The sequence below is a fragment of the Ammospiza nelsoni genome, chromosome 9 (assembly GCF_027579445.1).
Source record: "Ammospiza nelsoni isolate bAmmNel1 chromosome 9, bAmmNel1.pri, whole genome shotgun sequence".
In the NCBI taxonomy this organism is placed as follows: Eukaryota; Metazoa; Chordata; class Aves; order Passeriformes; family Passerellidae; genus Ammospiza; species Ammospiza nelsoni.
The window spans coordinates 27105894-27118377 of NC_080641.1; the positions used below are offsets into that span (position 1 = coordinate 27105894).

Genomic DNA, 12484 nt, shown 5'->3' on the forward strand with positions numbered 1-12484 from the left:
AAAGGTTATATTTATAATAAACACTCAAACTAGGAAAATGGATGTGCACTCACACATTAAAAAAAAAAAAAAAACAAACAACCAAATATCACATCTATCCTTTCTAATTTACATCTTCAGGGAAAATGCCAATAGGCAGCTACTCATCCTGTCAAATTCCAGCACTGCTTGAGGGAGGTTTTTACCTCACTGGAAAATATGGCACCTGTTGGCTGTGAAAGCAAAAGCAGTTCATATTGTAGCGAAAACACATCTGCATCCATTGCTCCATGGAAAAAACCCACCTCAATAAATGATTAGAACAATAAAAAACTAAATAAATTATAGTTATTTGAGTATCATAAAAGTTACACCAGTCTAAGATGTCATGATGCAAGGAGTGGGGTGTAAGCCTCTGAACACTTACTGGAGATTCCAAGATATATCTAAATCAATACAGAGTTTAAACAAAGATAATAATAATCTTCTTGGTTTGAAGAAGTTTTGTTACATATTTTTTGTGTGTTCTTCTCTTAGAAATGTAAATTATGTAAACATTAAAATGACATCATAGCAAACCTTCCCAGGAATTACTCATGTGGCTGAAGAATGAAAAGGAATTGTTTAATTGCATTTATTCCTACTGTCAATCCTTTTATGCACACATGTAATACAGTTCCTAATCCACAGGGATTTGGTTTCTTGGCTGTTTGCAGTTTTCACAGTATCATCACTCACCTGTGACTGTGGTCCTTAAGCAGGTACAGTTAGCAGCCTCCCAATGTGGGGGAGCTCAAGGTGGGCAGGACACAGGAAATTACAGCATGTGAGGGAAACTCCTGACACCAGAGGAGTGGGATGAAGAAATGAACCCAAGGGGTGTTTCTACAGGACACTCCTATGCCCAGATGTGCTGCAGGGCAGCTCTGACCTCTCCTGACAGCAGCCACAGAGCTGCTGGGGTCAGAACCACCCCCAGACCCTCACCTTCCTCCCAGGGCCTGGGATGGGCACATAAAGATCCCCTTTTTGGAGAGAGGCTCAGGAGCAGAACATCAGAGAACCCCTGTATTCTATGTCCAGGGGTAGGTGACCAAGTAGCTACAAAATCACTCTGTACCACTACCTAAAAGGGGTTGTAGTGAGGTGGGTTTGGTCTTTTCTCCCAACTAATGAGCAATGAGACAAGAGGAAATGCAATTTGCACCACGTCTGGATTAGATACAAGCAAAGATTTGTTCACTGGAAGGGTGGTTGGGCATTGAAACAAGCTGCCCAGTGAAGTGGTACAATTATTATCCAGGAATTATTAAAAAAGCTTTATAGATGTGGCACTTGGAGACATAGTGCCCTCCAAGTAACTACTGTAATGAATTTTACATTTCAAGGCTAATATAACAACTGAGCTAAGTTTCACATTAACTTAGCCCTAACTTTAATCCTTTTCACTTGCTGGAAAAGAAAGTTTGGTAACTTCTCACTCAGCCACGCTCATTTATATTCCTTTACTTTGAACCATATAAATGCCCCTGTTACTTATCAATGCTTTCCTGGGAAGCTGGCCTCATGTGTTATCTTGAGACTTTGGATTTTTAAAAAATTAAGCAGAAGTGAAAGCTAAACATTACTTTCACATATCTTCATGGGGATTAGCTACTTTAGTAGATATTGAACTATTTGGGACCAAGGCTTTTTGGAGCTGTACAAACCAAGTTTACTACTCAAGGCATACAACTTTCACTTTTGAGTGACATAAGTAGCCCTGGGCCTCATCTTTAGTGTTGCTGACTTTAAGCAGGACAGAACTTGTTTACAACCTGAGCTGAAGATGGTTACAAGGTCCGGTAAGAATTTAATCTTCACAGGTACATGAAGATCACAGGGCTCTAACTCCCTTCCATTGTTAGGCAAGAGCTCATTACCCAAGTCCTCAGCTTTGAAGTTTATTCCTATCACAAACCACACTGAACTATGAAGTTACACAGCAGTCACAGCTTTGGTATAACTTAAGGCCAGTCATGTGCTCTGAGTTTTACATAATCACTTGAAATACAAAGATTAAAGACAAGGCTGAGCACACCTGAGTACCAGATTTTATAATGTCATCCTTTTGATCCAGATCATATGACTACAAGCTAATGGATAACTGGCATGTTATCACCTCCATGACATGTAGTAGTAAAGACTGTGGATGAATGCTGTATATCCAAGGAAGTTTCCTTTCCAGAAAGCCCAGTATTCCACTCCCACAGAGACAGCATTCACCCTCAATGTTGGATACCCAGGAATGACATGAACAGTCAGCTTTGGCTAACATAGATGCCAGAATGACTTAAGTTGACATGGTGCATGAGGAGATGCCCCACCTTTGTCAGCCACATGCTCCAAGCAATACCACAGGGCCCAGAGTTTAAGCCTGACAGCCTGATCCTCCATCTAGCAGCCAAGTCATGAAGAGTGTGAGGAGTGTACTTTATTACTTCAACATGCAAACTAAGTTTATTTCTCTCCATTCTAATGGAGCTGTAGTAAAAGGCCTTTATGACTCAAGACATCTACAGGAAGCTTTCAGAAGTGCAGCCTGCACTGCTCCCAGGTCTCCTGATAACAACACACAAGAACAGTAGACAGTGTGCTCTTTTCACAAGTTTAATAGAGTTACAAAAGGATAGCACTGCTCTATGTAACACATGGCTAACCACAGACATGGCATTGTCACTAAGGTCAACAGGGCTTGATGTACAGATACTGATCGTTAGGATTTGCTATGAAGGTACTGTCAACAGGACAAACTTTCCTTCAAGTAAAAAAGTTACTGTTATAACTATAACATGATCCCTTGACTCAGATGCAATGACTTAATCAAAGTTCAGGAACTGATACTTGCTCTTTATGTAAGGCATACTAGTTTCCACTCAGGCTGAATGTTTATTTCTGCTTGGCGAAATACTCTTTACTTTTCTGAACATCAGGCTTGATTGTGTCACTCCCAGGCTTCCAGCCAGCTGGGCACACTGAAATGATAAGAATGTTTAAAGTCTTACCAGCTGCTCCTGCAGAACATGTTTTACACAACATTAAAGCAAAGTAGCAACTCAGAACATGTACAGATCTTTGCAACATACAGACAGTGCATTTAGTGTCACATGATGCTTTGTTTGGCTTGTTTCTATTTGTTTACTGGGCAGTAACACCCAGACCAGGTTTCTGCCCAGACACAGCGGGTCCTTTACACAAGCAGCTCTCCCAACCCCACTTAAAAGCTTCTGGGAAGTTTGATAGCAAAGGTAGGACCAACTCCAGCAGCCAGGTCAGAAAGGCTCTAACACCACACTACACTTATCTCCTTGGATCCAGCCAAGTCTGTATTCCCCTTATCTTTAATCCACCCTGGTCCAGCCCTCCAGCTGAAAGGGGCAGGGGAAAAAGTGTTCAACTGTCACTGGTTCCCCTATATGGCTATCAAAAATGCAGAGGCTGCAGGGTCTCAAACTTCCAGCAGCTCCTTGAGCAGCCTTTTTTGAATAGTATTCCTTCTTTACTGTCATGGAATGCTGGATGCTAGCTCCACTCAGGACTGGCAATTTTAGCTACAGAATGCTCAGCTTGAGTGTTGCTACACATCTACTCTGGTCTGTCCTGATTTAGATGTGACTGCAGTCCTGAAGTTCTAAAGGAAAACCTTTTGCCAGGTTTTGACTACTCAAAGGTACAGTAAACCCCTAAAGGCTTCATTTGCATGACATGTGACCTCTCCATCATCAAATGTTTGATATGTCTCCTCACATAACATATATTTATATGCCACAGTCACGAGAGCAGCTCATTTTAATAAAACCTGCCCCTGATTTACCACTTCTGAAGCACAGTGAGTACAACCAGCAGCAACACATCTCATCAGTTAATGACAACTGAAGACTACTAACACCTGCATAGCAATTTTGAGTTTCTCTAACTTGGTTCTAACTTTTTATCTGCAGTGTCTTTTTTCTTTCACACCTGCAGAAAAGCTGGCCATATCAAACATCTTATTTCTCCTGAACTATGGGAACAGAGACTCTCATCCATTTTACCCTCACTATATATTGACAAAGATCAGTAGACTTTCAGGAATTTAAATAGTTTGTCTAACAGGCTGCATACAACACTACATTAGTATTGATGGTCTCAACCTACCAAACCTGAGAGCAGAATCTAAATCAAGCTTTCTCTTACAGGCTAAGTTACTAAATGTTCTTCACTTCTGTCTCAAGTATGTTCTGTGTCTAATTGAAAGAGGCAACTTCTATGTACTGGACAAGACATCCATCACCAAATTGATTTAGGTGAAATCTCAGCATGGAATAGGATAAAGCATTATGGTGTCCTTCAACAAGCAGATTTACAGAACCAGCTGCATTTCAACAGTCACAATTACCTGCAGTGCACAGATTGATACATGTGCTCAGTACTTTTCAGTGACCCTTGATTTAATATGCCTAGTTAATACTGTTCTATAGAGAAAACATGAAATTGAAAGGCTCTCTTACCTTCTCCATGTTTATCTGTAAACTGGAAGGCCTGGACAAGTCTGAGGGTTTCATCAACAGAGCGGCCAACAGGAAGATCATTGATTGTAATCTGCCTCAAGATCCCCTTCTCATCAATTATGAACAGACCCCTAAAAGCAAACAAAAACCAGCCCTGAAGTTAAGCACAGCTCTTGAAAGGCTGATTAGACTGATATGAGTTTCAAAACCTCAGGTTCACTATTTGATTATGGCACTATTTGTACCACTTACTGTGACCTCTTCCTAGCAACTAACACCCTGGTGCATGCACAGCAATGAAACAATAGCAGCTGTAAACCCAACAGGAACTACGAGGGACAGGAGGCAAGTCAGAGCACTGACACAGGAAGATACTACTCAAGAAAGATACTAGTAGGGAAAAAGAGAAACACAAGGGAAAAACACATTCCAGGAGAGACATTCTCACATTCAAAAAATTAACTGCACACTGTTCTCAAAAAGACAACAAGCAACAGCTCATCAATCCTCTAACATCAGGTTAGGAGTTAGCAGAAGCTCAGCTCCTTTGGCAACTCTTATGAACAGCAACTAAAGACTTGGGGTTTAATTAATCTGTACTTTGATCACTAGATTAAATTCCTGTAATCATGTTCATGACTATGCAAGTCTTGCATTATCACTGTTTGCAGCTCACCTGCATGAGACTCCTGCACTGAGCAGCAGGCAGTCAAAGGGAAGCAGAATTTAACCTAAAAGCACAGGAAGCCTAAGCCCCACAGAGAACCAGGGACCACCTCCCCTGGCAGGAGTGTCTGACAGCCTGCAGGAGCTCACAGCTACAACAGCCAATAGCTTCAGCTGGCTGCAGGTGTTCAAGTGTACACAAGCTCTGTGCTCATCTCTATGCATTGCAACATAACTTATCAGCTCTCCCACCTCTGGCACATTACCTGTATGCAATACCTTCATCCTCCTTCAGCACTCCATAGTCTTTGGCAATGGCACGTTTTGTGTCAGAAACCAGGGGGATTTTCATAGTGCCCAAACCTCCCTGCTTCTTAGGAGTGTTGACCCTAAAAGAAGAAAAGTTTATACATTAAAAGCATGGGCAGTTCAGAATGAGGGGTCAAGGTACAACAGAAGCAGATCCTTTCTGCAATATCATACTCAATCTGCCATGCAGCAAGAAAAGAACAGATGCCCAGTATGCTCAGCTCTGTTCAGCAGCACCTGGCACTACCAATACTTACCAAGTGCCTTTGCATACACTCAGGACTCAGTTCCTGCAAGAACTGAGACCAGGCAGAACAATTTGTTGGGTTAAAAGGCTGATTCTCACCAGGCAAGGTGACAGAAGTGAGAGTCAACAGAAGCTCCAATCACTTCACAGTTGATTTTCTTGAATTCATCAGCTCTGTCACTGTAGGCAATGATTTCAGTTGGACAGACAAAAGTGAAGTCCAGGGGGTAGAAGAAGAACACAACATATTTTCCTAGAAAAGCAGTACAAGCGGTGACTCTGTTAGGTTTTTAAGAAAAACCAAACCCCACCAAAATACAGGAAAAAACCTAAACAACCACCTTAAAACCCCACCCAACTGAACTCCCCAAACCCAGACTGTCAAATTTAACAGGGAATGCTTGTCTCTTGGGTCTGCTCCCATGGGCCTGCCCCAAGTACAGCTCTGGGTGTGCTACACCAACAGACCCCATGGCTGACCCCTAACAGAGAAATGCCACAGACCTCAAAGGCTACCAGCCAAGGAGACATTTTAATAGGTGAGTACTCTGTACTGACTCATCACCCTCATGTAGCCTGCAGCATCATTAGAAATGTATTTCTAAAGCCGTCAACATGAGTACTTGATTACTTCAGGCTTTCCCTTTGTTTTGAGTGAAGGTTTTTTGGCAAAGCAAACATATTGCCAGCACTCTAGAGAAAGGGACTTTGTTGGTTAGATGAAAGAATTTACTTTCCATTGACAAAGGTAAGACAGAAGATGTTGCTGTGCCACAGTCTGGAAATGTTACACCAGCCTCATTATGATACAGGGCAACGAGCCTGGTGCAAGGTAACAGTTTAGAGGAGTTTTATGCTCACTGGTAACAGTTATCACAGCTGGGACACTCAGTCATGCTGCTGACAGCCTTCCAAGCATACTGCAGCCACCACTGCACAAGTTCTGATCTTCAGTCCACTGCCAAGTGGTCACTATCATTTCAAAGCCAAACCAAGATGCACCTTCAGATACCCTCCAGTCCTTCCTATGGCCAGACTATCTCTGTAATTAGAGAAGTACATGAAATTACCTTTGTAGTCAGAGAGTTTGATGTCTTTGAACTGTCCATCTGGCATTACAGCCGTGGCAGTAAAGTCAGGAGCTGGTTTGCCAATGAAAGCCTTTCCTGAAGACATCTTGATTTAACCTAGACAGGAGTTAACACCAATACAGTTTAGATGGTGGTACATTTGCACCTGGAAATAAGGATTTATTCAAAGCATTTTATCAATCTAGATTAAACAAAGACAGTTTATCAGCACTCAATCTTGCAACAAGGCTTAAGTGTTAAATGAGTTTTGACACCTGGGTAGTTGAGCCACTACAGAGACTGCTAGCACTTCAAAATGCATGGCTCATGGCCTCCTAAAGATGCAGTAATGGTTATCCAACCAGTAACAGCTCAGAGTCTGGGAAACTGCTAGCCTAGAGCTTTACTAGTACTCAGAAAACCATATCATTCCACGTGGTGGAGGAGTGGAAAGTCTGTTTTTTAGACCTTTCAATGAGAAGAACCTTGTTCAATTTTACAAGGGAATTTAAGACCTCAAACTTGAGCTTCCTGTTCACTCTGAAAGAAAGTAACTTCTGTTAATCCCCAGGGAACATTGCTCTGAATAACTACACTTTACCCTTTTGAACAATTCAACCCTTTTTTATTTGCAACCAGAAAGACTCGTGGCACAGATGGAAATCATATTCTATGTTAATTACCATTTCACCAAGACTAAATCAGTACAGCCAGGTTGCTTCCCCTTTGAGTCTATTGAAAAATAATAAAAGGGTACACAAGGACAAGAGAATGCTACTTCTGGCTGTCTGCCCCAAAAGCCTGTCATGTGTAATACATCCTGTGCAGTATTTCTGTTCAGTCTGGGAGTGCAGTATAACTCCTTAAGACATCCAGAGCATAATCTTTGAAATTGGTAACTCTACAAACCTAATTTCTGCAGATCACAACATATTCTTAAAAGTTATTTCACTTTGTTCTACACACTGCAGCACTGGCTGCCTCAGAGGTAAAAAGCACCTCAAAGGTTAGCATGAGTCTCATGTTGCTAAGGAAAGCCAAGAGCCAAGGATTGTCCCAAGTTGTGCCTGCAAGGCACCAAGTCCGTTCTAAAAAAGGTTGAGAGCACCTCATTTCTTGGCTCCCTCCCCCTTGCCAGCCACTTTTTTCCTGGAGAACTAGCCCACAAGTCAAATACTTAGCTTTGAACCCACACCTACCCTTTTTAGCAATGGTTTTGCTTTTGGAGGTTTCTCTCACACACCCTGACAGTAACGATCCACCTCTCAGTTTTCATGTTGAGAAGCACCCACACATTCAGCAATTTTAACTGTGCAACAAAGCTCCTTATCCCCACGCTCATCCAAGGGTTTTTAGTCTTTAATTGCAGCAGACTGGGAGAGAATGTGGTGGCCAGGACTAGAGATCATTTGTAGGATGCAGTGAAGCAGCCTGGCAGGAGGACATCAGGAATGCTGTACCCACAAATGCAGCTTTGATTCTCAAAGTGCAATTCTGCAAGAGGGACAGGGGAACAGCAACAGCACAATATTTATCTGAGATGCCTCCAACTAGCAAGTTTTATCTTATAAGCAAGAGCTGCTCGGCCTGGAGTGCATGACCCCACATTTTTATCACTGAATTACATTATTTTCTATTATCCAAGTTCAAGGTCATCCTTTTGCTCAGTACTATGCCAGTCCTTCTATATTTGTTCCATCAGCAATCCTCTGGAGTACTTCACTAAGTATTCAAGGTCAGACTGCTCTTTGATACTTCCTCTTTCTAAATTACAAGTTATTGCCCCTTTCTCTGGTAACACTAAAATCTTTTTAGTATTTGCAGGAGCCCTTGGTTGCCTCACACTTCAAGAGCCATGTGCTTTCCTCAGAGCACTCGCTGTGACCCGCCAACCCTTCTGCTACTCCTTGTGGGGTCAGCGCGTGTCCTGCTCGGATTTTTAGCCACAGCATTTCCTAACCCGCAGAGGAGTAGACCACAGAATCATTGTTACTTCCTTTCATTCCGCAGGACAGTACAATGAGCACCTTAAATCAAATACACTCGAATCCGGCCAGAGTATCTTTGATGCTCATAGCCGCAGACGGCCTCAATTATCTTCAAACTGCAATTATAATGAGGCAGGCCTGCTCTCTTGAATGAGCTATTTCATACCTTTAGGGTGGCTTGAACAAAAGCGAAAGGCCGTTTCAAAACGCGCCACCAGCCTTCCACTCCCACCTTCAGACTGTCACAAAAATGCGGTCAGGCCACCGCGGCCGCGGTCGGGGCGCCGTACCGAACCGCGGGCATCGCGCACGGACCGCGGCACGCGTGGCGCCCAAGGGGCTCCGAGGCGACCTCCGAGCCTTCCCCGCCCGGATCGTCCCTACACCGCTCTGGGACAGGGGGAGCCGCCCCCTGCATGTCCCCGAGCCAGCGCTCGGGTTTGGGGTTTTTTTTAATGCTTAGAAGCGAGACGCCGCCTCGCTTGTCGGGGGAAGGGGCCGCTCCCTGCAGGCGCTCCGAGCGCTGCCCCCGCGGGCCCTCCCCGCGGCTCCTCCCCGCGCAGCGCTGATAAAGGCCCGCGCGTTGGAAGGGCTTATCTGCTCGCTCTGCCCGCCAAAAAAAGGCCACACCAACACCAGGGAAACTGAACGCGGCGGTGCAGGCGGCAGCCGCAGCAGCGCGATCCCCCGGGAGAGAGACGCGGGGAGAAAGGGCTCGCCCTACGCGCCTCGCTCAAGGGCGCATCTGCGCAGAGGGGGAGGGGAAAGCGAACAAAAAGCCCACCCAAAACAGTAGCAAAAAACACATAAAAATAAAATGAAACTAAAAAAAAAAAAAACCAAACACTGTGCAAAGCCCCCAGCAAGCCCCGCGGCCCCGCACACTCACTCGGAGCGCAGACCGGTCCCGCACACGCAGCGGCAGCGGCTCGGCTCGGCCCGGCCCGGAGTGCCGCAGCCCCGCCGCGCCGCCCCCTTTATAGCAGCGCGGATCTCGCGAGCGGACGCGGCGGGAGGGGAGGGCAGGGCGGCAGCGCCTGCAAGGGCAGCATGACTTGGCAGATCCGGGGCCGTCGGGGTGCGAGTGAGCGCAGATCATGCCCTGGAGAGAGCCCCGGGAAGCGCCGTGGAAATACCCAACGCCGCGGTTATAAACGATTAATGGCCTTGGTGCAAGAAGCGATGGCATTTTTAGTGCCTTAATTGATCTAGCTATGATTATTTGAAGTCCTCAGAGGGTATACAGGACTTTGAGAGAGAGTAAGGGATGACTGGCATGTCATTCATGTGAATTAAGTGTTGGCCATTGACAGAAATAAAACGAAACCTCTCACGAGCAGAGCAATGTGTGTTCGCAGTGTTGCAGAAGTGCAGTGTCAAATCTCCATCCTCTGGCTCTGCACTACCCACTGTCCCCTCTCCCTGATACTCGTTCCCAAGGCTTTCATTGATTCCTCTCCATCAATGGGAACACCGATTGCAGTCATGCAAGTCAGCAAAAGAACGATGAAAACTAAGTTTAAAGTGCAACCGTTGATCTTCAGTGGCAAGATGGAAGCCCTTGGAAGATACAGTTCCTTCAGGGAGTTTTGCGTCATTCAGTAGTGATGCCGCTCTGAGGGATGTTTAACCTCAGTAATTCCGCATAAGCACTGTCTTTGAATCCAAGAGTGAAGGAGCAGTGTGGTACTTTTTAAGGGCCAAATTCTGAATTCAAATGTGAAAGCTTTGTTAAATAATGAATACTAAAAGCCATTAAGCCATATCAAGGACAAAAATTCTTGCTTCTGTCAAAAGTGATAAATGTGCTCACCAACTGATTTTTACTCATTTGGTTTGCAGTTTACAGTTGTGTTTCTTATACCTGTTAAAACTTGATTATAAATTGTAATGAGTAGAAAACCACAAAGGATTAACAAACTTTAAATTCTTATAACCAAGATCACTGTGTAGTGTTGCTGGGTGACCATATCCATGTGGTTGTTCCCCCAGAGATGACTCATTTTGGGACCAGATGAAATTATTCCTTAAATAATGAAAGCAAATAACATGCATATATGGACTCAGGAAAAAAATCTGCACTCACTTTCTTGTAACTAATTTATCTACTTCTATTGCTATAGCATGCTTAGTCTTTTACAGGAAGAAGTTTGCTCTCTTAACATCAGTTCTTATGAGAATTAAGGTCTATATATTGAGACATGTATGTACCTCCCCATCACCTCAGGCCAATGAACCTGTGAACAGATTAACCCCTGAAAGGTCAGGCAGTCCTAATCAAAACCTCCAGAACAATGTAGTCCCTCTGCAACTCCAGCATGTTTACCAATGGACAAAGCAGTAATGACTTTCTCATGGTTTCTGACTCCTTTAATGCTTGTTATACTCATTTTTCTTACTTTCAGATGCACAATATACCCACTTTGGTCTGCAGTTTGTTCCAGGTTTGTGCTGTAAGCATTGCCTTTCCATTCATATGTCTGTGGCCTCATTACTTTTGATTAATTTCTGAGCTTGTCTTTCAAGATGTCAGTTTTTGGAGGTTTTGGAAAAATAAATTGTTGGGACCACTCCTTGTTCAGTGAGCAGCTGGGTTTCTGTAGCCTTTCTCAACCTTTAGATGTCGGATGCTACTTAGATTAAAACAACTGTGTTTTCCAGGAAATAAAGGACATGTTTACCCCCACAGGTGCTGGAAGGATGGAGTTCTCTCCCCACAGCAGTGTAATTGTGCTGTTGTGTTCTGCTAAAACAGCTGCCAGACAGGATCAGCTGGTACCTGATTAGCATGGAGCACCAGAGCCCAGTGCAGGCCTCTCTGCACCCATCCACTCAGACAGGGACACAATAAGTACTTCATCTATCAACCAAGAGGAGCTGGCAGGCCCTGCAGTGCCAGAGCAGTGAAACCACCCAAACTGGGAGCCAAACTAGCTTTCACATCCATCATTTTGATCACAGTATCTCCCATGTATCTTGGTTGGGAATGTGCCCCTGATGTGAAAAACAAATGCCCTGCTGTGTGTAAAAAGAAAGGCAAAGAAACTGGACCTGTTTCAGAACATTACCACACATTTGGGTTTCCATGCATTTGAGAATGGTTTTGTGTAAGAGTAACAAAGATTTCCAGAATAAGATAAACTTAGCTGGAATAGTAATGGATTTGGCAACACTGGGCACGCCCCTGGAGCACACAGCAGAGGTAGTCCCTGCATGCCCTCAAAAGCCAGCGGGCTTTTTGGGACACCCCACACATTCCCTGTGGAGTTCATCACTGCATGTGCCAAAAGCCCACCGAGTCCTGAATGTACCAAACCTCCTACATACACATGGCACTACCAGAGGCACAGTCAGAGTCGAGTCCTGGCCATGTGGGGACAATTTAATTTAATATGTGCAGAAAGTCAGCTGACACGCCAGCAACATGGGGCATTTATGCACAAGCAGCTGTGCACAATCATTTTAATGGAAACAACTTCATGTAATTAAATATAAAACACACCTATTAGCTTTCCTTGTTTGAATCAAGTGAAGATTCTATTTCTAGGTCAAAATTGCCTCTTCTCTGCATTTTTTTTTCAATTAGCAGGCTATTACTGTATGTTTTGATAACCACTGCTTTTTGATGACAAAATGTTTTAGTCTTCTTTACCTTTTCTCTTTTGCTCCCCTATTACATTACTGGAGGCTGAGGTT

General features: G+C 44.0%; 1 protein-coding gene across 1 annotated transcript; it reads right to left on the reverse strand.

Annotated features, from left to right (window-relative positions):
* Positions 1 to 2612: 2612 nt before the first annotated feature.
* PRDX1 (peroxiredoxin 1) lies at positions 2613 to 9803 on the reverse strand. Its single transcript, XM_059478002.1, has 6 exons — positions 9678 to 9803; positions 6801 to 6917; positions 5830 to 5983; positions 5441 to 5563; positions 4509 to 4639; positions 2613 to 2993 (listed from the first exon to the last, which is right to left on the reverse strand). Exons 2-6 carry the CDS (start codon positions 6904 to 6906, stop codon positions 2908 to 2910), a joined length of 600 nt encoding a protein of 199 aa, XP_059333985.1. The 5' UTR covers positions 6907 to 6917; positions 9678 to 9803; the 3' UTR covers positions 2613 to 2907.
* Between the last annotated feature and the right edge of the window lie 2681 nt (positions 9804 to 12484).